The following is a 23,309-nucleotide window of genomic DNA, read 5'->3' on the forward strand; positions in this document are numbered from 1 at the left end:
TCATAGTAGCGTAAGGTGTCAAAAAAATGAAAAAAATGTCATACTATAGTAGGGAGTCAAAAAAAACGTCATTGTATAGTAAGGCGTCAAAAACCATCAAAAAATATCATAATAAAGTATAGCGTCAGTGAAAAAAAGTGAAAAAAAAATGTCAGAGTATAGTAAGGCATGAAAAACCATCAAAAAATATCATGGAATACTAAGGCGTCAAAAATGATTAAAAAATATCATAGTATACAATGGCGTCAAAGAAGTAAAAAAAATGTCTTTGTATAGTATGGTGCCAAAAACCATCAAAAAATATCATGGTATAGTCAGGCGTCAAAAAAGTCAAAAAAAGTTTTAAAAAAATGTCATAGTATAGTAAGGTGTCAAAAAAGTGAAAAAAAAAATGTCATAGTATAGTAAGGTGTCAAAAACCATCAAAAAATGTCATAGTAAATTATAGCATCAAAAAAGTGAAAAAAATGTCAGTGTATAGTAAGGCGTCAAAAGCCATACTTCATAGTATAGTATGGCATAGTAAAGTAAGTAGTAAAGTAACAATAATAATAATAACAATAAGAATTATAATAATATATTATTATTATTATTATTATTACTACTACTACTACTACAACAACTATTTACATTTTGACTTAGTCTGTGTATTTGCAATGTTGTCCCCCCACCCCCCTCTCTCTCTGTCTAAACCCAACTGGGCGAGGCAGATGGCCACCCACCTTGAGTCCAGTTCTGCTCAAGGTTTCTGCCTCTTAAAAGGAAGTTTGCCATAGTCACCTAGTGCTGCTCATGGTGGATCTGTTGGGTTTTCTGTGTAAATTTTATAAGATAAAGAGTTCGGTCTAGACCTGTTCTATATGTACAGTGCCTCGAGATAACTTCTGTTGTGAATTGGCGCTATATGTCAAAAAAAAAAAAGTCGTAGTATAATAAGGCATCAAAAACCATTAAAAATGTCATAGTATAGTAAGGCATCCAAAAAGTCTGAAAATGTCATAGTATAGTAAGGCAGTAAGTGAATTCACCTGAAAAACAAACAAAAACAAACATTTATGTATAACCAGGTCATTTCCAAAAACAGGTAATGAGACAGAACCACTCATCAACGGAGAGTAAAAAAATTTTAACAACATTTAACACAGCCATTCTTATCCTTGGAGTTAGGAAACAAATTATTGGTATTGTTGTAATTCTTCCTTTTCTGTAACTTGTTCAAACATGAAGCACAGGGCATTCAGAAAGTATTCATACTTAGTATTCAGCCCACCTTACTATACTATGACATGTCTATGACATTTTTTATTTTGTCTTTCAGATCAGATCCAATCAGTTTTTTCTTTTTAACAATTTCAAAAACTTCTAATGTTCGATTATTATTATTTTTTTTAATTTTAGCTTAAAGTGGCAACATAACAAATGTGAATAAATAAACTGAATATTGTCTGAATGCACTGTATGTATTAATTACATAAATAATTACCACTCTGTCTCAATCAACTTCTTCATTGTATGAAGACTCTCTGCAGTTGACGACCAAGTGGTGACACCTGGAGGAAGTAAAAGACAGATATATAAAGGAAAATGATCAATACACTATCACCTATTAACCTATTAAAACGTGTTTTATGTTGTAGAATAAAACATGGAAATGTCTTGAGTTGAAACCACAGACCTTATTTCATGGATATAACCAAAAACCCACTGAATTTATTTCCTGGTTTTAGGACACATTCCTGGACCACTGAATGTAATGGAATTATCCAAAACCCAATAAAGAAATCCCACGGGCTTTCTGTCAACAAAACCTCCGCTGTTGATCAGACTCTTTTTATGTGATTTGTCTGACTTCAAATAAAGAAGAAACAAGTTGATAATAATAAGAAAACCTGAACATAAAGCCCTGATTGCTGACTGTACAAACCTCGACCTTTAAACACCTTTACACATACCTTACTCCTCCCACCTGTCAGGTGATGCTCCACCTTTGCTCCATGTAAATTATAGGGAGGAAACACTCTGACAAACAGAGCTGCAGTAAGAGGAGGAGCAACACTGGAAAAAACAGCAGAGCTTGAACGTCACACTCCAGAAATGAAACTAAAGTCAGTCAGAGCAACAACGGAGCTGCAGTCCAGATGAGTGTGTTTCTGTCTAAAAGAAAATTAAAGTGAGTCCATCAGGTCTTTGTCAACAACACAGCAGAGTCTCTACCAAACACTGGTGAGTACAGCTGATCATATTCACTGTTTCAACAACCAGCATTAACACAAATCTTCAGCTCTACTCAGGTGGAAGTTTCCCTCTCTTCATTTCATACTGACACTTGTCTAATGTCTTCCAATATGACTATGGCTGTTTCTCCACAGCTCCACTATAGTCCACTTTAAACAGTCTCTCTGTGTCAGTTCTCAGGACTTTTCTAACTTGTTACTGAATCTCTCTGGTTTCAACGTTAGTTTCTCTCCGTTCCTGGTTTTGTTACTGTTTACTGATCACTTCCTGCAGCCATGTGACATTCTGTTTCCTCTGGCTGTTTCACAATAAAAGCTTTCCATGTTCAAACCAGTGGGAGGGTTTTTATCCTGAAACAACTAGAGGAAATACACTGTGTTTGTCACTGAGTAAGTGGAACTTTGGTAGAAATGCTGTCCTTCAGTAACTGGTCAAAAAAATTGCAGATATATTTCAAAATGACTACACTGTCTGTTTTTCTTTCTGTCTAAAAACCAGTGGTTCTCAAACTTTTGATGAAAATAGTTCACACCCCTTCACCCCACAATTTTTCAATCAATCATTAAAAATTATTCATTTAGTTTCACCTCATATTTTTCCCCTGGTTATCCACAGTCCAGCTGTAGTGGCTCCATGTCCCCCTAAAAGGCCTACCCCCAGTTTGAAAACCACTTGTTTAAAAAAATGTTATTTAAATTCTGGAGTTGAAGGCAACTGGACTTCTTTTAGTTTCTTGAAGACAATTCACCTCTCATCCAAAAGGCTTCATCGGTTCTAAAGGCTGGTTGGGAAGGTCCAAGTACTTAACCCTTGGTGGGTGTTCACCTTGGGGGTGGTCCTCAATTTTATTTATATAGTGCCAAATCACAAGAGAAGTTATCCTGAGGCACTGTCCTGTCGCCATGTGAGTCACTGGGATCACATGGATGGAGGTGTCACTCGTTAGATGGTCCATCTTTGAACAGAACTATCAGCCACCTATAATGATCCTAACACCTTGACCCATGTGATCCTAACGACTTACATGATGGCAGAGTGGGTCAACCATGGGGTTAAAACCTGGGACTCCCCAACCAACTTTTAGAACTGATGAAGATTTTTGGATGAGAGGTGAATTGTCTTCAAGAAACTAAGAGAAGTCCAGTTGCCTTCAACTCCAGCACTGAAGACTACCATGACCTGGATGACTGAGAACCTCCACAGACAAATGTTATTTAAAATAAAATGCATTTCTTTTCTTTCACTCTCTCAGTGTGTAGACATGTCTGCTGCCAGCTGTCTGCTATCTGAAGATGAGTTTCTGTGCTCCATCTGTCTGGATGTGTTCACTGATCCAGTCTCCACACCATGTGGACACAACTACTGCAAAAACTGCATCACTCAACACTGGAACACTGCTGACCAGTACCTGTGTCCGGTGTGTAAAAAGGTTTTTAACATAAAACCCGAGCTGCACATCAACACTTTCATCTCTGAGATGGTTGCTAAGTTCAGAAAACTCAACAAGTCAACTCAACAGAAAGCCAGCAGCAGCAGCTCAGAGCAACAAGTTGCCAAACCAGGAGAAGTTTCCTGTGACGTCTGCACTGGAACCAAACTGAAGGCCCTGAAGTCCTGCCTGGTGTGTCTGACCTCCTACTGTGAGACTCACCTGGAGCCTCATCTGACAGTGTCAGGCCTGAAAAGACATCAGCTGATGGACCCTGTGGAGAACCTGGAAGACAGGATGTGTACGAAGCACGATAAACCTCTGGAGCTGTTCTGTAAGACCGACCAGACATGTGTCTGCATGCTCTGCTCTGTTTTAGACCACAGGACACATGAGTTTGTTCCTCTGAAAGAAGAATATGAAGGAAAGAAGGCAGAGCTGGAGAAGACAGAGGCTGAAATTCAGCAGATGATCCAGAAGAGACGACTGAAGATTGAGGAGATCAAACACTCAGTCAAGATCAGTAAAGATGATGCAGACAGAGAGAAAGCAGAAGGTGTTCAGGTCTTCACTGCTCTGAAGGAGTCTGTTGACAGAGGCCTGAACCAGCTCATAAAGGAGATGGAAGAGAAACAGAAAACCACAGAGAAACAGGCTGAAGACTTGATCACAGAGCTGGAACAGGAAATCTCTGAGCTGATGAAGAGAAGCACTGAGGTGGAGCAGCTCTCACTCTCTGAAGACCACCTCCACCTCCTCCAAAACTTCCCATCCCTGAAAGCTGCTCCACCCACCAAGGACTGGACAGAGGTCAGAGTCCGTCCACCATCATATGAGGGGACTGTGGTGAGAGCTGTGGCTGTGGTGAGAGCTGAGTCTCTCCAGCTACTTATTGAAGAGGTGAAGAGGCTATCCACTGAGGTTGAGCTGAAGATGGTCAATAAAGAGGAGAAGAAACTCTTTGAGGCTGAGCTGAAGAGGGTCCAGCAGTATGCAGTGGATGTGACTCTGGATCCTGATACAGCAAATCCTAAACTCATCCTGTCTGATGATGGGAAACAAGTTCACTGTGGTGATGTGAAGAAGAATCTTCCAGACAACCCAGAAAGATTTAAACGTTACATCACTGTTTTAGGAAAACAGAGTTTCTCTTCAGGCAGATTTTACTTTGAGGTTCAGGTTAAAGGAAAGACTAAATGGAAATTAGGAGTGGCCAGAGAGTCGATCAAGAGGAGGGGAAAAATCACACTGAGCCTTAAATGTGGTTACTGGGTGATATGTTTGAGAAATGAGAGTGACTATGAAGCTCTGGATGACCCTTCAGTCCGTCTCTCTCTGAAGTCTGGTCCTGAGAAGGTGGGGGTGTTTGTGGATTATGAGGAGGGTCTGGTCTCCTTTTATGACGTAGATGCTGCAGCTCTCATCTACTCCTTTACTGGCTGCTCCTTCACTGAGAAACTCTACCCGTTCCTCAGTCCAGGGCTTAATGATGGTGGTAAAAACTCTGCTCCTCTGATCATCTGTCCTGTCAATCAAACTGAGTAAACTGATAACTTACATTATTTTATGAGTGGATTTATTTTTATTCCAGGGAAGAAGTGTATGAATTTGGTGTAAATATTCAACAATTTTGATCTTTTTTTATATTCCACAAAATGTGATTACTGTGGTGATTAAGTTTGCCAATAATGTGTCCATCATGATGTCAAACATTCAAATTTTCTTAATTAATTAATGAGCAGCCACATAAAATATATTGTTGACAGTATGTGTCATTGTTATACCCGGTGTACAAAGTTAATGGACAAACTGAATCCTAATTACTGGCAAAATTAGTGATTGCTCTGGCCAATTATCTTTTTTGTGGGGGTTGTGATTTTAAGGAATCTGTGAATAAGTGATTGTAAAGAAAAAACTTCATTATAAACTCAGCTGATGTTGAAATGCTTTAAACACAAGTTCTGAGTGAGCAGTGATTTAAACATCTAAACAGAAAATCCTGGTTTACACATAAGTTGTATTTAGATACCGTTATAGTTTTAACTCTTAACATTTCAGTCCTGGTTGATTTAGTGACACCTGGTGGTTACTGGTGGTAACAACAAGTGTGGTTCAATACAACAGCAAACACTTGATGAACAGCTACTTTGTCAGAACTGTAACAGAAGATAAGTCAGAGGACAGTAATCATAGGTCGAAACAGCCTGAAAAAAGTTATGTCCATTGGAATGATCGGAGGATCTGAACGGACTAATGCAAAGATTTTATTCTAAGTTTTTAGGCTTCATTTTACTTTTTAGTGTTCACAAGCAGTATAGAGCATAAACATTTAATAACAGTTATAAGCAGATGTGGAGGCTGCTGTATAAACAGATAAAGACATGAAAATGTAATTATATAAAATGTCTTGATATGAGGAGTTGTAATTGTTGACAAACACTGTACATTCTTCAACACTGAAAATGTCCTCGTAGCTGCTTTCAACTACATCAGAGTGAATGATAAATCATTTATCAAAACTTTATGCTCTAAATGCTGAACAGGGGTTAAGTGTTTCCAGTTGTTACTATACACCTCTCTGACAATGATCTGATTACAGCTGCATTATAGTCTGATATAAACCAGTTATTACACGTGTGTATACTGTTTTTAAATGTTAAATAAGGAGAGAACTCTCGTGTTTTTGAACCTGGAAAAAAGTTGGATACACTGTTCTTGATCAGTACTGCACTGATTAAAAAAAAAGAAAGTACAAATACTTCATCCCTGCACCACTCTATAACTGCAGATTTAACAGCAGTGTTGATCAGAATCTTTTTATTTGATTTGTCTGACTTCAAATTACAAAGAAAGAAGTTGATAATCATATGAAAACCTGAACATTAAGTCCTTATTGCTGACTGTATAAACCTCGACCTTTAAACACCTTTTCACATACCTTACTCCTCCCACCTGTCAGGTGTGGCTCCTCATTTGCTCCATGTAAATCAGAGGGAGGAAACACACTGACAAGCAGAGCTGCAGTAAGAGGAGGAGCAACACTGGAAAAAACAGCAGAGCTTGAACGTCACACTCCAGAAAAAAAGCTGAAGCCAGTCAGAGCAACAACGGAGCTGCAGTCCAGACGAGTGTGTTTCTGTCTAAAAGAAAATTGAAGTGAGTCCATCAGGTCTTTGTCAACAACACAGCAGAGTCTCTACCAAACACTGGTGAGTACAGCTGATCATATTCACTGTTTCAACAACCAGCATTAACACAAATCTTCAGCTCTACTCAGGTGGAAGTTTCCCTCTCTTCATTTCATACTGACACTTGTCTAATGTCTTCCAATATGACTATGGCTGTTTCTCCACAGCTCCACTATAGTCCACTTTAAACAGTCTCTCTGTGTCAGTTCTCAGGACTTTTCTAACTTGTTACTGAATCTCTCTGGTTTCAACGTTAGTTTCTCTCCTTTCCTGGTTTTGTTACTGTTTACTGATCACTTCCTGCAGCCATGTGACATTCTGTTTCCTCTGGCTGTTTCACAATAAAAGCTTTCCATGTTCAAACCAGTGGGAGGGTTTTTATCCTGAAACAACTAGAGGAAATACACTGTGTTTGTCACTGAGTAAGTGGAACTTTGGTAGAAATGCAGATATATTTCAAAATGACTACACCGTCTGTTTTTATTTCTGTCTAAAAACCAGTGGTTCTCAAACTTTTGATGAAAATAGTTCACACCCCTTCACCCCTCAATTTTTCAATCAATCATTAAAAATTATTCATTTAGTTTCACCTCATATTTTTCCCCTGGTTATCCACAGTCCAGCCGTAGTGGCTCCATGTCCCCCTAAAAGGCCTACCCCCAGTTTGAAAACCACTTGTTTAAAAAAATGTTATTTAAATTCTGGAGTTGAAGGCAACTGGACTTCTTTTAGTTTCTTGAAGACAATTCACCTCTCATCCAAAAGGCTTCATCGGTTCTAAAGGCTGGTTGGGAAGGTCCAAGTACTTAACCCTTGGTGGGTGTTCACCTTGGGGGTGGTCCTCAGTTTTATTTATATAGTGCCAAATCACAAGAGAAGTTATCCTGAGGCACTGTCCTGTCGCCATGTGAGTCACTGGGATCACATGGATGGAGGTGTCACTCGTTAGATGGTCCATCTTTGAACAGAACTATCAGCCACCTATAATGATCCTAACACCTTGACCCATGTGATCCTAACGACTTACATGATGGCAGAGTGGGTCAACCATGGGGTTAAAACCTGGGACTCCCCAACCAACTTTTAGAACTGGTGAAGATTTTTGGATGAGAGGTGAATTGTCTTCAAGAAACTAAGAGAAGTCCAGTTGCCTTCAACTCCAGCACTGAAGACTATCATGACCTGGATGACTGAGAACCTCCACAGACAAATGTTATTTAAAATAAAATGCATTTCTTTTCTTTCACTCTCTCAGTGTGTAGACATGTCTGCTGCCAGCTGTCTGCTATCTGAAGATGAGTTTCTGTGCTCCATCTGTCTGGATGTGTTCACTGATCCAGTCACCACACCATGTGGACACAACTACTGCAAAAACTGCATCAATCAACACTGGAACACTGCTGACCAGTACCTGTGTCCGGTGTGTAAAAAGGTTTTTAACACAAGACCTGAGCTGCACATTAACACTTTCATCTCTGAGATGGTTGCTAAGTTTAGAAAACTCAACAAGTCAACTCAACAGAAAGCCAGCAGCAGCAGCTCAGAGCAACAAGTTGCCAAACCAGGAGAAGTTTCCTGTGACGTCTGCACTGGAACCAAACTGAAGGCCCTGAAGTCCTGCCTGGTGTGTCTGACCTCCTACTGTGAGACTCACCTGGAGCCTCATCTGACAGTGTCAGGCCTGAAAAGACATCAGCTGATGGACCCTGTGGAGAACCTGGAAGACAGGATGTGTACGAAGCACGATAAACCTCTGGAGCTGTTCTGTAAGACCGACCAGACATGTGTCTGCATGCTCTGCTCTGTTTTAGACCACAGGACACATGAGTTTGTTCCTGTGAAAGAAGAATATGAAGGAATGAAGGCAGAGCTGGAGAAGACAGAGGCTGAAATTCAGCAGATGATCCAGAAGAGACGACTGAAGATTGAGGAGATCAAACACTCAGTCAAGATCAGTAAAGATGATGCAGACAGAGAGAAAGCAGAAGGTGTTCAGGTCTTCACTGCTCTGAAGGAGTCTGTTGACAGAGGCCTGAACCAGCTCATAAAGGAGATGGAAGAGAAACAGAAAACCACAGAGAAACAGGCTGAAGACTTGATCACAGAGCTGGAACAGGAAATCTCTGAGCTGATGAAGAGAAGCACTGAGGTGGAGCAGCTCTCACTCTCTGAAGACCACCTCCACCTCCTCCAAAACTTCCCATCCCTGAAAGCTGCTCCACCCACCAAGGACTGGACAGAGGTCAGAGTCCGTCCACCATCATATGAGGGGACTGCAGTGAGAGCTGTGGTTCAGCTGCTCATTGAAGAAGTGAAGAGGCTATCTGCTGAGGCTGGACTGAAGAGGGTCCAGCAGTATGCAGTGGATGTGACTCTGGATCCTGATACAGCACATCCTAACCTCGTCCTGTCTGATGATGAGAAACAGGTTCACTGTGGTGATGTGAAGAAAAATCTTCCAGACAACCCAGAGAGATTTAAAAGTTATATCAGTGTCCTAGGAAAGCAGAGTTTCTCTTCAGGCAGATTTTACTTTGAGGTTCAGGTTAAAGAAAAGACTAAATGGACTTTAGGAGTGGCCAGAGAGTCGATCAAGAGGAGGGGAAAAATTACGCTGAGCCCTCAACGTGGTTACTGGGCGATATGGTTGAGGAATGGAAATGAGTACAAAACGTGTGATGTCCCTCCAGTCGATCTCTCCCTGAAGTCTGGTCCTGAGAAGGTGGGGGTGTTTGTGGATTATGAGGAGGGTCTGGTCTCCTTTTATGACGTAGATACTGGAGCTCTCATCTACTCCTTTACTGGCTGCTCCTTCACTGAGAAACTCTACCCGTTCTTCGGTCCCTGTCCTAATGATGGTGGTAAAAACTCTGCTCCTCTGATCATCTGTCCTGTCAATCAAACTGAGTAGACTGATAACTAAAGTTATTCTATGAATTGGTTTATTTTTATTCCAGGGAAGAATTGTACAAATATAAAATAAATACTGTACAATTTACATCTTTTCATTTTCTACATAATCTGATTGTTTTGGTGATTGAATTGCACATGTTGAAGTAAAAACTGAATCTTGCTGCTTCACATCCTGATGAAATGTTTTATTTTCAGTTTCTACACAGAACATCAGTTTGAGGTGATAACAGATCATCTTTAGATCAAATCTGAAAACAAAATGACTGTTGGATTGGTCCTCAGGTAACTTTACTTTAAATCCCCTTATTCAGCATTAATAACCAGCATATCATCTGATCACAGCTGTATTATAGTCTGTTATAAACCAGTTATTACATGTGTGTACACTGTCTCTAAATGCTAAATAAGGGGAGAACTCTGGTGTTCTCGAACCTGGAATAAGACCTGGTTCTCTCCAGAGATTTCTGTCTCTATCAAACATTTCCACTGAAACCCATGGAAAATAAAACTCAGGTTCAAAAACACCAGAGTTAAAGTGTTCCCACAGAAAATATTCAAAACATCCTACACACATTTATATTAAATCAAACTCAGTATTTACTCATGAACTCCTGACACGTCACTGTGGCTGTTCTCTGTGGATCCTCCGATCACTTATCACAGTGAATTTATCCAGATCAACCAGTTTTTATTGTAGAACAGCGTCACTAATGAAGCTCTGCTAACTCTTGTTGTTTGTGTAGCTGATATAAACCAAACACTTCCTGCTTCTGTGCTTCACATCAAAAGCTTTCGACTGGCGAACCAACGGGATGCTTTTATTGTGAAGGAGGTGCAGTAAATGCCAAGTGAGTAAAACCAGGTCTGATCCAGAAGTGGACACGTTCAGCAGATTAGTTTCAAGTGTTTCGATCAGCAACATGAAATCAAAGGCACTTAATCAATGTCTTCTATACAAGTATTAACAGCTAAATTACAACAGTATCAGTTCATCAAATCTTCAGCCTCTTTCAGACACGGAACCTGTAACACTGACTTTATTTATTTCTACAGTCACAGGGTTTCTCTCTGTGGTCGTTCCTCCTGTTAATGTTGATCTCTGAATAAAGTGGGAACTAAGTCCACAGTCTTTGTTCTGAGTAAAGTTCATCTGAAGCTTCAACAGTCAGAGTTAAATACATCAAATCATTCTCTCAGTGTTTCAGTCTGTTTAGTGTTAAATTTACTCTTTTAGTCACTGACCTCAGCTCAGCCAGGAAACAGGAAGAGACTGTTAAACTTCATTTCTCTATATGCAAGAACAGACATGGAACCCAGACTAATAATCTGTGATTCATGAGGATCCTTGTTTCTAATGACTTTATGAACATGTTTTGTTCATAAAAATATTGTTGGAAAAAAAGACTTTGCTTTGGTAGAAACCCACGGGATTCTGCTCAGACTGTTGAAGCTTCATCAGCTTCAGATAAACTAACTACACTTTTGCAGTGACTGTGGGGTTTGGTTACAGAGACCTACAGATGTGAGGGAACAGACCAACAAAATCACAGCATCATCATTTTAATATTTTTGTCCAGCAAAATTCAAAACTTCCCACTAACATTGTGACTCATTTCTCGCTGTGATTTTGATTCATGAAGGGAACTGAGGACAGAGTGAACAGGAGGGATGAGTACAGCGAGAAAAGCCTGATTCATTGTTTGTATCTGACTGGACGGTATAGAAGGGGAGCTCTGTCATTTAAAGTTTGGATTACTGAGCTTCAGTCAGCAGTCGCTAAGCCATGATCTTTGATGGGCTGAAAACAGTGATTATTATCTCATTAATTGATGAATTGTTTGTTTATGAAGTGTCAGAGAATAGTAGAAACTGGCCGTTGTACCAACAGATCAAATAATCAATGAATCACTGCAGCTCTGATCCGTACAGAAGCTGTTACTCTGATGTTACCTGTCGTGTCTGAAAGAGGCTTTAATCACAGTTACATGGTCCTGACGTGTCGCCGTCGTCTCTAAGGTCCGGGGTATTCGAACACGGCAGCAGCTCCCATCCCCGTCCCAATGCACATGGACACGACTCCGTACGCCCTGCAGTCACCACACCACAGACAGACACGCTGAGAAAACCTGTCCCGTCTTTATTTCACAGAGAAACGAGGAGCGACAGGTGCAACACAAACCTCCGTCCTCTACGTCTGAGCTCGTTGAGCAGCGTCACCACCTGTCGGGCTCCGGTGCAGCCCAGAGGGTGACCCAGGGCGATGGCTCCGCCGTTAGGATTCACCTTCTCCGCTGGGATCCCCAGCTTCTCCACACAGTACACCGCCTGAGTTCACCCACATCACAACCAGCAGGAAGATTACTGGTTCAGCCTCCACCCCAAAACCTGAACAACCCAACAACACGTCTGCCCTCTGGACCATCCACAGACCAGATCCCAGTGAAAACTGTCCTCACTGAGGTTCCTGGATTAAGTTCAGTGCTGAGAATGTCACAAATCAAAGTCCAACCCCCTTCTGTTGTACTGGGATCCAGATCAAACTCAATGCTACCACCACTAAGTAGAATATACAGGATTTGTTTGTGGTTGATTTGAACTGACCCTTAAAAAGACGCACACACACAGTGAGAGTAAAACACATTTCCTCAACACACAGACACCAAACGTCCATATGAAGTGTGGAGCTCACCTGACTGGCAAAGGCCTCGTTGATTTCAAACACGTCGATGTCGGCCACAGTCAGTCCTGAAGGAGGAACACAACAACACTGAAGCACCACAGCTGCTGTAGTCCTGAAGTCAGCATCAGCCTGGTTCCCCCACAAAAAGCCAATGGGATTTTTTCATAGTGTTTTGGATTATTCCAGGAAATAAACAGTGAGCAGCTAAAGTTTCTGATCCTTCAGGTTTAGTTGATCAGATCATCTTCACAGATGAACACCACTGTTCTGATGTTTGAAGTAAGAAGCTAATGTTAGGCTATAAACCAACTACACCACGGTCACATGACGTCAACGTCTCCACCACTAAGCTTCCAACTGGTCATTTCATTTAGCTCTGAGCTCTTCTACAAAAGCCTTTCTTCTTAGAAAGTTAGTGAGAGTTTGAAAGAGCGTGAGTAGAAACACAACGAGGCTGTAAAGGTGGACTGGTGAGTAGATGGGTTTTCATGTTAACGTCCCCGACAACCTCTGTAGTCTCATTTAGACACTCGTTAGCAACCGCCTTTTTTAAGACACGTAAAAGCTTCAAACATCAGGAGTGGGGGATTTACTGACCCATTTTATGTCGGAGAATCAAACCTGAAAATGTCTTGAGCTTGTGTTGAAACCACAGACCTTATTTCAGACATTTAACCAGAAACACACTGACTTTAAACAGGAAGTAGTTAAACACCAACACATCTCACCGGCTTGTTCCAGAGCTGCAGGGATGGCATACGCCGGTCCAATACCCATAACATCAGGAGGGACCCCCACCACTGCACTGGCCCTCAGGACTCCCAGCACCGGCAGACCCAGAGCCTCAACCGCAGACCTGCGACCAATCAGCACGGCTGCTGCTCCGTCACTCACCTGGCTGGAGTTACCTGAGACAGAACACGTGTCTGAGTTAGTACCTGCTGGCAGAGCTTCATCCGTTCACCTGTGGTTACAGTGGCACTGACTCACCTGCCGTGGTGCTGCCGTCAGGTTTGAAGGCCGGTCTGAGTTTACTCAGCCCTGCCAGAGTTGTTCCAGGTCTGATGCCGTCGTCTTTATGCACCGTCACCTCGCGCTCTTTACCGCCATCGTCCACTAACTTGGTGGTGACGGGAACGATCTCCTGGTCGAACAGGCCCATACTCTGAGCCCGGGCTGCTCTGTAAATATACATTTATATATAAATAACTACTAACAACCACACTCTCACCACACAGACAACCACCAAAACTCTGAGGAAAAACTAATTATAATGGGAAAATATGAGCTTGATTACTTCTGCTGGGAGCTGAGAGCGAAGGCGTCCTGCTTCTCTCTGGAGACTCCAAACCGCTCTGCAACGTTCTCTGAGGTGATGCTGCAAACACAAGACACAAATTATTACATAGTCTGAAGGATCTGATCACAATAGTACAACTGTGAGGAAACAGATCCTTTTTGTTTTTTCTATTAGTACCAGACTCCATTGACAAAAACGGATTTAACCAGGAGCTGCTGGAATACCACTGCCTCCATCTGTTAGTGTGTCTGTGTCACTGTGTGACTTTCAGTGGTGGAAGAAGTAATCAGATACTTTACTGAAGTAAAAGTACCACACAGTAACACAGACACACTAACAGATGGAGGCAGTGGTATTCCAGCAGCTCCCAGTAAAATCCCTGTTTTTGTCAATGGAGTCTGGTAGTGACATATAGAGATGTTTCTGGGAACAATACGCCACATTAACACATTAACTCCTCCAGCTCGTGGCCTGATGCAGCAGTGGTCTCACCCCATAGGAATGATGCAGTCTCTGGCCTTGTCGTTGTCCACCAGTCTGGAGCTCAGATCTCCAGGGTTTCCTATTGAACGCAGTGACATGCTCTCCACACTGTGACACACAAACATGTAGGTGACAGATTAAAGGAAAAGCCTGGCTCAAGGATTTCAAACACACAGTATGCTGGGTTCTACCTTCATGTCATTCACCATGCACGTTATTTACAGACTCTGAAGAAGGCTGGAGTCCTTTACGAAGTTCTAGTCGTTATTGACGAGGTTCTCAGGATCATTTAGGATGTTTTGGTCGATGGGAAAGATCTAAAGGTCGTTTAGAAGGTTTAAATGGTCATTAGGAGGTTCTCTGGATGGTTTTGGGAGGTTTTAGTAGTCATTAAGAGGTTATGGAGGTCCTTTAAGGGACTGGTGAGTCAGTGAGGATGTTGTAAAGGTATTTTAGAGGTTCCACTGAGAAGGTTCTGTATGTAGTTTTGGAAGTTTTAGTGGTCAGTGAGAAGGTAGTAGAGGTCCTTCAGAAGAATCAAGGAGAATTTGAGGTTTTAGTGGTCCGTTAAGAGGTCCCAGAAGTCCTTCAGGACGTCTCTGGTTATCATTAAGGAGGTTGTAGGTATCTTTTCGGGGGTTCTAATGTTGGTTAGAAAAGGTTCTAGATGTAGTTTTGTTAGTGGTCATTATAGATAGAGGGTTCAGGGGGTCTTAGATGTGTTGGCAGCCCTTTAAGAGGTCCCAGAAGTCCCTCAGGAGGTTTCTTGTGGGCTATGGATTATGGAGGTCCTTTAAGAGACTGTAGTAGTCAGTGAGGAAGTTCTTCATCTAGTTTGAGAAGTTTTAGTGGAAGGTTCTAGAAGTCCTTCAGAAGGTTCAGTTAGATCTGTTCTGGTTTCTCGGGGTCTGTTGGAGGTTGAAGTGGTAATTTATGAGGTCCAAGTCCTTCAGGAGGTTTCTAGTGGGCCTGCCTAGAGGATCTTTTTCTAGATGGTTAAACACCTATGGGAGATTTTGCAGTGATGTGTTTTGACTTTGTTCCACCAGCATCAGTGAAACAGATCAGACGTACCCACAGGCGAGGCCCAGGTCGATGGATTTGCTTCTAATGGCTCCTGTGCAAACAGAGTTAAAACCAGGTCAGTATGGAGACGTAAACAGTGTCTTTGGTTTAACTCGTAAAGTGAAGCTTCAGTTTGTACCTGCGATGTTGAACAGAGCCTGCAGCCCGGAGGAGCACTGTCTGTTGACGGTGTAGACTGGAACGGTCTCTGGAAACCCACTGAAACAAAGACAGAGCCGTGAGAACTCAGGTGGAAATGAACGACCGAGGAACGACCGTGAGGATGAAGGAGGACCGGTCTGACCTGAGGAAGTGAGCCACTCTGGCCATCAGAGCTCCGGCTCCAGGCTGCAGCACGTTACCTGCACACAGGTGAGCACAGGTGAGCATGTGATGCATTTAAATGAACATCTGTGTCAAACGTGGAGGACGTGTCTCACCCACACAGACGTCCCCCAGCAGGTTGGGTGACAGTCCAACATCTGTAAGCACAGCTGTCATGGCCGCGCTCAGCAGCTCGTCAGGTGTGGTGTCCTGAAAGACGTCAGCAGTGAGTCTCTACACGTCAGCACAGATACAGGAGAAGCTACAGGTCCAACATTTACCTTGAAGGATCCTCTCTTGGCTCTGCCGATAGCGGTCCTCCGTCCATGGACCACCACCACGTCGTCCGGACCGCTGCTCCCTGCGCGCCCTGATCCGGACCCGGAGCCACACTCTGACCTCCATAAGTCCCGTCTGTAGTCAGAGGAACCGGACGGAGACAGGTGACCTGAAATTATCTTTAATCTGTGCATTGTGACGACGAAACACCTGAGAGTAGTCACTAAGACTGGTCACTTCCTAAAGACTTCCTTAGTACGGGTGGAGAGGAGGGACAATCAGAGCGCGCATCTCCTCTTCCTCCTCCTTTTCTTCGTCTTTGATGTTTTACGGCAGAGCTGTGGTCACAAAAGAAAACAAAAATATCTATTTACCACGATTTATCTATAATTAAGAGACTGAGTCCAGCAGATTAACGGGGCGGGAAATTGGACCTCTTCCGAACTCGCCTGAAAATAATCGTGTTTTTAAGTTTTCTTCAGTTTCAAACTTATTCAGTAACAGTTGTCTGTACATTTGTTAGTTCGTAGCAAAATCAAACTGTTAATAGTTAATTCGGCGATGTTAACTTTCCAAAATGTAAACAAATACAAGCTGAAACACGGAGCTGAAGTTGCCGCCCACAGTATCCGCGACGTTGTTTTACTTCCGGTTTTACTTCCTGTTTACAGTCAGTTTGTAGTGATGACTGACGCCACAAACTCTCGTACTTGATTCACAGAGAACTGACCCGGGTCAACTGAACCTTTTATTTCCAAATTAGTCTCAACAACACATTCATAAGGCCACTGACTCACTGCACATTCTGGTTGGAATCAGACAACAGGAAACAAACACATCCAAAAATATGTTTTCTCAATATAGAATCAGATATAAAACAGTTTGTCCTCCATTTTCAAAGAGATTAGATGAAGTAGTGCTTCAGGACACAGTCACAGAACTATGTATTTTTACAGGACTGCAACAGTAAAGGAACAATAAGAGAGGAAATCAAAGAACATGGGGGTTTTCAAAATAAAAGCACAGGAGCTGATCGCTGCAGAGGTGGTATCTGAGGATTCCTGTTTAAATAGAGTTAAAATCCTGTCACTGCAGGTTGAACAGGTAGAATTTCAGGTGACTTATGGGTGAAATGCACCTGTCAATGACCACATCATCATCAGAGCAGCAGAAACAGAACAGCACCAGTTTATCTGATCAGATTACAAATATAAAACTTATTACTCAGCTTTAAAATACTAAAACCACTGACAGTAAACACCTGCACAGGTGAAAAAAAACATAAAAGCTTGACTTTCTTTTAGTGCTTTACTGTGTGTTTTTAAATCCTTCAGTTCTTCAGTAACAGCAGGAAAATGAAGCTAAACGTCGCCTTTAAGGCAGGAAACTGAAAACAGCCCTCAGACATGATGGCAGTGTTTCAACACCTGCGCTGACAGGTGAGTTTGATTCGTCTGTACACGTCACTTCCTGCTGGACAAACATTAAAATGTACACTGTGCATTTTGAGAAGTGGAGCCACATTCGTTAGTGTTTAAACCACGAGTCCATTAACGGACAATTCACTGTCGATATCTCCAGAACTGAAACAAAGTCGAGTGACTGATCAATGATTTCAATTACTGATTAATCAATTTAGTATTTAAAAAAAAGAGTCCAGGCTGGTTCCAGATTCTCTGCTATCCTCTGTTGATAAATTATTTTTATTATGTTCAGAGATGTTTCCATGGCTTTTTTCTTCTCTACTTTTAGTAATAATGTTAACGTCTTGGTTCTTATTGCGAACAAATGTCACGTACAGACTCAAACATCACTGACTGTCTCCTACTAACCTCATGTATCTGATTCCTCTGTCCTCCTGCAGCAAACACTCACTACTGCACCAAATGTGGATTAATCCGCCGCTGAAAATAGTTCCCAACACATCCACCAGTGAAAGCACACATTTGTGAAGTGTTTTAAAAGATTTCTGTCTTCAGTTGGTTTGAGTCTGAACGTGAGGTTTGTTGACAATAATAAAAGTAAAGAAAATGTCAAACCCACCTCCACAAGATTATCATGTGTCGACTCCTCTGCAACCTAGAATTACCCATAACACCCCTCTCTGCAGGATGCATCCCTGCAGCAGAATTACAACTGCAACTTCTACTGTAAATCTTATTTATACGTCTGTGTAGGATTGACACAGAGGCGACGCTGCTATGAGTGTTTACAGAGCTCCGATAGTTATCGTCGAATTCAAGCCGCCGCCATATTGGCAGTAAAGCGTATTGTTCTGTAAGCAGCTAACTCGTCTCTCTGCCTGCTGGATTTATAAAAAGGGAACATGGTGGAGAGCCGTTGAGCATTTTATCAGATTCTCAAAGAAATAGATTACTGCCATGAAACCGGCTGAAGAAAACAGAGCGATGGGAACCAACAGGCGACGGATTCTGCTGGTGTAGTGGTCACTTCATATCAGGTACAGAATCCCACGCTTCATAAGTTTAATATCTGGTTTATGTTACATTCTTTTATTACAATTTCTAACAGTTCTATTTTCGTAAAAGGCATTTTAGACCTGTACACTGTGGTGTGGATTTTGCGTAGCTAACTTGTTGGACGAGGGAAAGTTGATCAGGTTGTAGATGTCTGGATTCTGCAGGTCCTGAACATTGTAAGGCTCAGTGATGTTCAATCTGTCAGGTTTAGCTGTGTATCATTCTGCTTCTGTGGATTTAAAGTGTGAAGTGAACTCTGACGGCTTGAAATTGACGCTGACTCCATTAATTTTTGTTCAGGCTTTTCCTGCCAACACGGCGACGTAAACAAACACAGTCACGTGACGCTCGGAGATCTATGCTTGTGCATTGGTGGGTTTGTGTTGTGCTGTAATTCCACCATCTAAACACTAGATGGCATTGCGTTTCTTTATGTTGGAGTTGGAGCTAATAAACGTTGAACAACAGTTACTTTTACTGAAATTACTGTGACGCAGAAAAGAGAGAAGACGTCGGAGTTAGGAGTGGAGACACGAATGAGCCGAATGATCACAGCAGTCGTAGTCTGCATTTCTAGCGAGGTACACATGAGGCTACGGTGTCGATTCAACACAGGAGTATAAACTGGTTTTAACCAAAAAAAAAAGTGGAAATAACGACGACTAAAACTCAACAACAGCTGTGGGAAAAAAGACGACGACGACAGAGGTGGTGAAGGAATGTGAGGATCAGATTCTTCATGTGACGTCTCGAAGGCTCAGCAGTAACTCCAGGAGTCCCTCCCTCCTTCAGCTTCCTGAGAACTCATCTCCACAGTTTAAAGTAAAACTCGTTGTGGCAGTGAAACAGGAATCTCTGCGGCGTTCTCCCTCGTGCAAGACTCAGGCGTAGAAGATGAGTTCAGGGATCTGGCCTCCCTGAACCCCGGTGCCGTTGGTGCTGTCCGAGGAGCACTGGAACTGGAAGGTCACTTTCCCACACTGCACCTCCGTCATGCCCTCCTGGCCGAAGTAGCTCAGCTCGTTGCCGTCCAGCACCACGCTGGCGGTGTAGAAGGTGTCTGGCTCAATCTGCACCGGGTACTCAAACCAGACCGGGAAGGTGCTGCTGGAGCCGTCTGAGAAGTACTTGATGATCCTCTGGGCCATTGGCACGCCCTGACGCTTCAGCTCGATCTTGGCGCTGTACTCAGCCGAGCCGCAGCTGGAGCCATAGAGACCGAAGCCGGCGATGAAGACGCGTTTGTCCACGGCGAACTGGATGCTGTCGCAGCGGCCGCGGTACCGCCACTGGTTGCTCCTGTAGGCGCAGGACTGGAAGCGGTGGCAGCGCTGCGGCGCCAGGCCTTTCCGAGGTTTGGTACAGAACAAGAGTTCGGGTTTCTTAGCGGCGGTGTACCACAGAAAGATGTCGTTGGTCTCGTTAAGTGTGAGTACGCCGGACTGCGCTGCCCCGTTGGCGAAGTCCTCCAGCGCCATGGTGGGGATGCGGATCAGGTAGATGGCCTTCCCCAGCACCAGACGCTTGTTCTCGATGGTCGGCGACAGGTCCTGCCGTTGACACTCAGCTTCGGCCCAGTTCAGCGCCGCCTCAAACACCACCATCTCCTTGGCGTTGAGCGTCTCCCGCCGCAGGATGCTCTCCAGCGTCTGGGTGTCGATGTCGCAGAAGCCTTCAGAGCGCAGAGCGAGCTCGGCCTGCGCGTCGATCACCTCCCAGCAGCGCTGCGTCAGGTCGGGCTCCTCGAACAAGCAGCTCTGCGACAGCAGCACACAGGCGTTCTTGGCACTCAGGCTGGTCTCCAGGAAGTTGACGCAGGCCCGGGCCAGATGAGGCACGATGTACTTTTTGGCAGCGTAGAGGGTGGCGAGCACCGTGTCGGCGCACAGGTCGATCTCGTCACAGTAGATATACCTGTGGAGGTCAAACACAAACACTAGTTTAAAAACACATTTTCATATTTGAACATATTTTGACTGTTGTTTTGTTTTGTGTCTGTTTAGAGAAAAAGTCCTGAACACGTCATCAGACTGAACAAATCAGAGGTCGACTTACTTCAACATGGCCAGGAACGAAGGAGGCTCCACGTCAGGGATCCGGATCTCGTCCTGATCCTCAGCCAGTTCTCCATAGAACATGGCGTGAAACACGGAGCTGCCGACGGCCAGGACGTACTGACAGAACAGAGAGACGAGATTTATAACAGATAACAGACAGTTCTTTATCCTGCCTGAACAATATAATACATGATAAAACATTTAAAGTTCAGGAACTGACACAGTTTCCTGCTCTGATCTCAGATCTGCAGCAGTTTTACCTTGTGCCCTGGAACTCGCTGCGTCCCGCCGGGTGGCCCGACCACGAAGTGAACGTCTGCCATCATCTCATTGTTGAACATGACTGAATTTCTACAAGGACACAGAATTTACTGACTGACCTCATGTTCATTTAACATCAAACTCATCAAACTGAAATTCAAACAGAGCTCGTTTTTCTCTCAGGATCATCTTAGAAATCAAGGTGAGATGTTTTAAAGGCAGATCAACAGTTAATGAAGTGATTTACCTACAGGATTAAATCTGTGCTTCACCTCAACATGTCAGTGAAATCACTGCTGACTGAGACATTTATTTTCAACCGTCAGCTCCAGATACACAGGACCACAAAATACCAAATACAAAGGATTTATCAGTGTCACACATGTTGTCTAATGTCAGTTAAAACATCTGCAGCTGCAAAAAACGTGAAAAAACAACATGTTTTTCAGTCAAATCTGGATGAACTTTAAAGCAGGATTCATTTTCTTTACTTTTATGAGGCGTTCTCATGTTGTTGCAACAGTTGTTGATCAGTTTGGAGACTTACAACCTTAGAAACCCACAGCAGGAGCAGTGGTGGTGTTCAGTGGTCGGAGGGTTGATCGTATGATCAGCAACAATTCACACAAAGAGCTTTATATGATAATAAAACACAAGAACATGCTCAGTTTATTAGGAACACCACACTAACACCGGGTACTTCCTCTCTTTGCTCAGAGGTGTGTGTTACAAAGTGAGTTCAGACTCTCGTTATCAACTCGTTAAATTAACCCAGGATTTCAAAAGCAACGTTATCAGAACCGTGAGTAAAGCACTTGATATGAAGTGAGAAGAAACGCTGCTGCATCTGACTGAAATGTTCATTTAATCTTCAACAGTGTGAAGAGAAAATCACCATGAAGATCTAACAGTCAGTGTGTGATCATTCAGTGGGAGAAACTCTCTGTTTGTTAGAAGCTCTGTTGTGGACAAAGACTGGAACAAAACCATTCACTGATCTATAAAAACATCTATTGATCTTTATTGGAAACTCTGTTCCTGTCAGGATCCTGCACAAATGATGACCACAGTTTTCCAGTCATCTGATTGGTCAGTAGTTTGATCCTCTGGAGCAGGTGTTCAGCATCAGTTACCATGGTGATTTACCTGAAAACCCAGAGTGACGCCACCTCCATGACCTCAGATCTGAATCCCCCTGAGATCCTGTTCTACCACATCCCAGAGATCTGGATTCAGGTCTGGTGACCGGTGGAGGTCACTGAGGAACCACCACCAGCACAAGACAGACCGGATCCACGGGTTCAGACCGGGCTCAGAGACTCACCTCTCCCGGATGGTCGGGTACAGGCCCTGCCAGTTGCAGCAGCCCTGCGCTGTGCTGCTGCTGGTGTTGTTGTTGGTCAGGTTCTGCTGCTGGTACTGCTGGATGGAGGTGGTGCTGCTGCTCGTCGAGGCGGGGGGGACCAGCTTCTTAGTGGGGAACAGCTCCGCAGCCATTATCGTCCAGTCAGACCGCGGCCCGGCTCATGGCGGAGCGGCGGAGAGCCCTGCGGACAAACCCGGGTTAGAGTCGGACACCGAGCAGACCAGACAGCTAAAACCTCAGGGGTTTTCCGCTGGTGCTGGGCTAACGTTAGCGGAGCTAGCTACACATCGTCCCGTTCACCAGCTGCTTCACTATAACTAACCGAACATGAACCCGCCTCAGCACAGAGATCAACACACAGACAAAACACCGGACTGTGAAAGAAGAAGTCAACAACAGCTGTCATTTCTCTGTTAACTGTAGCATGTTTATGCTAGCTAGTTAGCTAACTAAACAGAAGGTTAACGAGTTAATTTCTCCGCCTTCGTTCGACAGTTTGGTAAATAACTCCGTTCCCACTCACTTCAGTGTTAGTATGGTGCGTTCAGGATCATTTCTTTCCTCCTCTTTCGGCTGTTTTTCTGAGTTTTTTCACCGACCTGCGGCTCAGCTTTGTTTACAGTCGCTAACCGGCTTCTTCTGCGGATGTTCACAGCGGCAGGTTGAGCTCAGTGAAGGAGCAGCAGCGCCCCCCGCAGGACACCGAGGGAACAACACCCAGTTACTGCAGGAAGGAGCTGGGAAGTTTTCTTTATATAGATTATATTATACCTGATGATATCTATTATATCTGTATTTATTTTATGTTCATAGTCATCTTTTTATTTTAGTTTCTCATTGTTTTTCAGGGTCTCCATGTTTTGATGTTTTGTCCCAAACCCTGATTTCTCTCTCTCTCTCTCTCTCTCTCTCTCTCTCTCTCTCTATATATATATATATATATATATATATATATATATATATATATATTAGTGACCTGTATTAAAATCAAAGTGATTTTTGCACACCTGTATAGTGGCATCCTATCACATGTCTCTATTTAAAAGCTTAATTAATTAATAGTTTGTTAATATTCACAGTGAAATCAGGAATAAAAGCAGCAAACTGTGATGAATGGGATCCATTTATCTTCTCAATGATTAAAATATTACATTTATAATGTTTAATGCATATTAATATTACATAAAATGAGCCAGTGATGTGAAACATAATCTGTATAACAATGTTTATTATATTAATTCATAGGATA

General features: G+C 43.0%; 4 protein-coding genes and 1 long non-coding RNA gene across 8 annotated transcripts; 2 read left to right on the plus strand and 3 right to left on the minus strand.

Annotated features, from left to right (window-relative positions):
- Positions 1–1,083: 1,083 nt before the first annotated feature.
- On the minus strand, positions 1,084–6,730 carry LOC108888721 (uncharacterized). 2 transcript variants are annotated; one of them, XR_001961875.2, is made up of 2 exons: positions 6,603–6,730; positions 1,084–1,550 (listed from the first exon to the last, which is right to left on the minus strand). It is a non-coding gene; the product is annotated as an uncharacterized LOC108888721 (long non-coding RNA). The 2 variants fall into 2 exon arrangements; XR_001961876.2 differs by lacking the exon at positions 6,603–6,730 and adding an exon at positions 1,967–2,087.
- Positions 2,077–5,226, plus strand: LOC108888716 (E3 ubiquitin-protein ligase TRIM21-like). The gene is made up of 2 exons (XM_018684826.2): positions 2,077–2,223; positions 3,488–5,226. Exon 2 carries the CDS (start codon positions 3,497–3,499, stop codon positions 5,207–5,209), a length of 1,713 nt encoding a protein of 570 aa, XP_018540342.1. The 5' UTR covers positions 2,077–2,223; positions 3,488–3,496; the 3' UTR covers positions 5,210–5,226.
- LOC108888717 (E3 ubiquitin-protein ligase TRIM21) lies at positions 2,077–9,935 on the plus strand. Of its 3 annotated transcripts, none has more exons than XM_051070945.1 (2): positions 2,077–2,223; positions 8,108–9,935. In XM_051070945.1, exon 2 carries the CDS (start codon positions 8,117–8,119, stop codon positions 9,761–9,763), a length of 1,647 nt encoding a protein of 548 aa, XP_050926902.1. In that variant the 5' UTR covers positions 2,077–2,223; positions 8,108–8,116; the 3' UTR covers positions 9,764–9,935. The 3 variants fall into 3 exon arrangements, with proteins under 3 accessions (XP_050926902.1, XP_018540343.1, XP_018540344.1); XM_018684827.2 differs by lacking the exon at positions 2,077–2,223 and adding an exon at positions 6,712–6,873; XM_018684828.2 differs by lacking the exon at positions 2,077–2,223 and adding an exon at positions 6,731–6,873 and having other exon boundaries at positions 8,115–9,935.
- Positions 9,936–16,529, minus strand: acaa1 (acetyl-CoA acyltransferase 1). Its single transcript, XM_018684830.2, has 12 exons — positions 15,899–16,529; positions 15,734–15,827; positions 15,598–15,655; positions 15,433–15,512; positions 15,303–15,345; positions 14,238–14,336; positions 13,743–13,823; positions 13,436–13,626; positions 13,174–13,353; positions 12,455–12,510; positions 11,945–12,090; positions 9,936–11,852 (listed from the first exon to the last, which is right to left on the minus strand). Exons 1-12 carry the CDS (start codon positions 16,088–16,090, stop codon positions 11,777–11,779), a joined length of 1,296 nt encoding a protein of 431 aa, XP_018540346.1. The 5' UTR covers positions 16,091–16,529; the 3' UTR covers positions 9,936–11,776.
- A 102-nt stretch (positions 16,530–16,631) lies between these two features.
- btbd3a (BTB (POZ) domain containing 3a) lies at positions 16,632–22,737 on the minus strand. The gene is made up of 5 exons (XM_018684829.2): positions 22,584–22,737; positions 22,019–22,241; positions 20,694–20,784; positions 20,432–20,550; positions 16,632–20,290 (listed from the first exon to the last, which is right to left on the minus strand). The coding sequence occupies exons 2-5, from the start codon at positions 22,189–22,191 to the stop codon at positions 19,258–19,260; spliced, it is 1,416 nt and encodes a 471-aa protein (XP_018540345.1). The 5' UTR covers positions 22,192–22,241; positions 22,584–22,737; the 3' UTR covers positions 16,632–19,257.
- Positions 22,738–23,309: the final 572 nt, after the last annotated feature.

This window comes from Lates calcarifer, linkage group LG5 (assembly GCF_001640805.2).
Source record: "Lates calcarifer isolate ASB-BC8 linkage group LG5, TLL_Latcal_v3, whole genome shotgun sequence".
In the NCBI taxonomy this organism is placed as follows: Eukaryota; Metazoa; Chordata; class Actinopteri; family Centropomidae; genus Lates; species Lates calcarifer.

Excerpts from the sequence above, each read along its gene's own strand:
- LOC108888716 (XM_018684826.2), top strand. The coding sequence starts at position 3,497 with ATGTCTGCTGCCAGCTGTCTGCTATCTGAAGATGAGTTTCTGTGCTCC.
- LOC108888717 (XM_051070945.1), top strand. The coding sequence starts at position 8,117 with ATGTCTGCTGCCAGCTGTCTGCTATCTGAAGATGAGTTTCTGTGCTCC.
- acaa1 (XM_018684830.2), bottom strand. The coding sequence starts at position 16,090 with ATGCACAGATTAAAGATAATTTCAGGTCACCTGTCTCCGTCCGGTTCC. Across the intron at positions 13,824-14,237 it reads GACTGCATCATTCCTATGGG|CATCACCTCAGAGAACGTTG; the intron begins GTGAGACCACTG and ends TTGTGTTTGCAG. Across the intron at positions 11,853-11,944 it reads CTCAGACGTAGAGGACGGAG|GGCGTACGGAGTCGTGTCCA; the intron begins GTTTGTGTTGCA and ends TGGTGACTGCAG.
- btbd3a (XM_018684829.2), bottom strand. The coding sequence starts at position 22,191 with ATGGCTGCGGAGCTGTTCCCCACTAAGAAGCTGGTCCCCCCCGCCTCG. Across the intron at positions 20,785-22,018 it reads TACCCGACCATCCGGGAGAG|AAATTCAGTCATGTTCAACA; the intron begins GTGAGTCTCTGA and ends GTGTCCTTGTAG. Across the intron at positions 20,551-20,693 it reads AGCGAGTTCCAGGGCACAAG|TACGTCCTGGCCGTCGGCAG; the intron begins GTAAAACTGCTG and ends CTGTTCTGTCAG.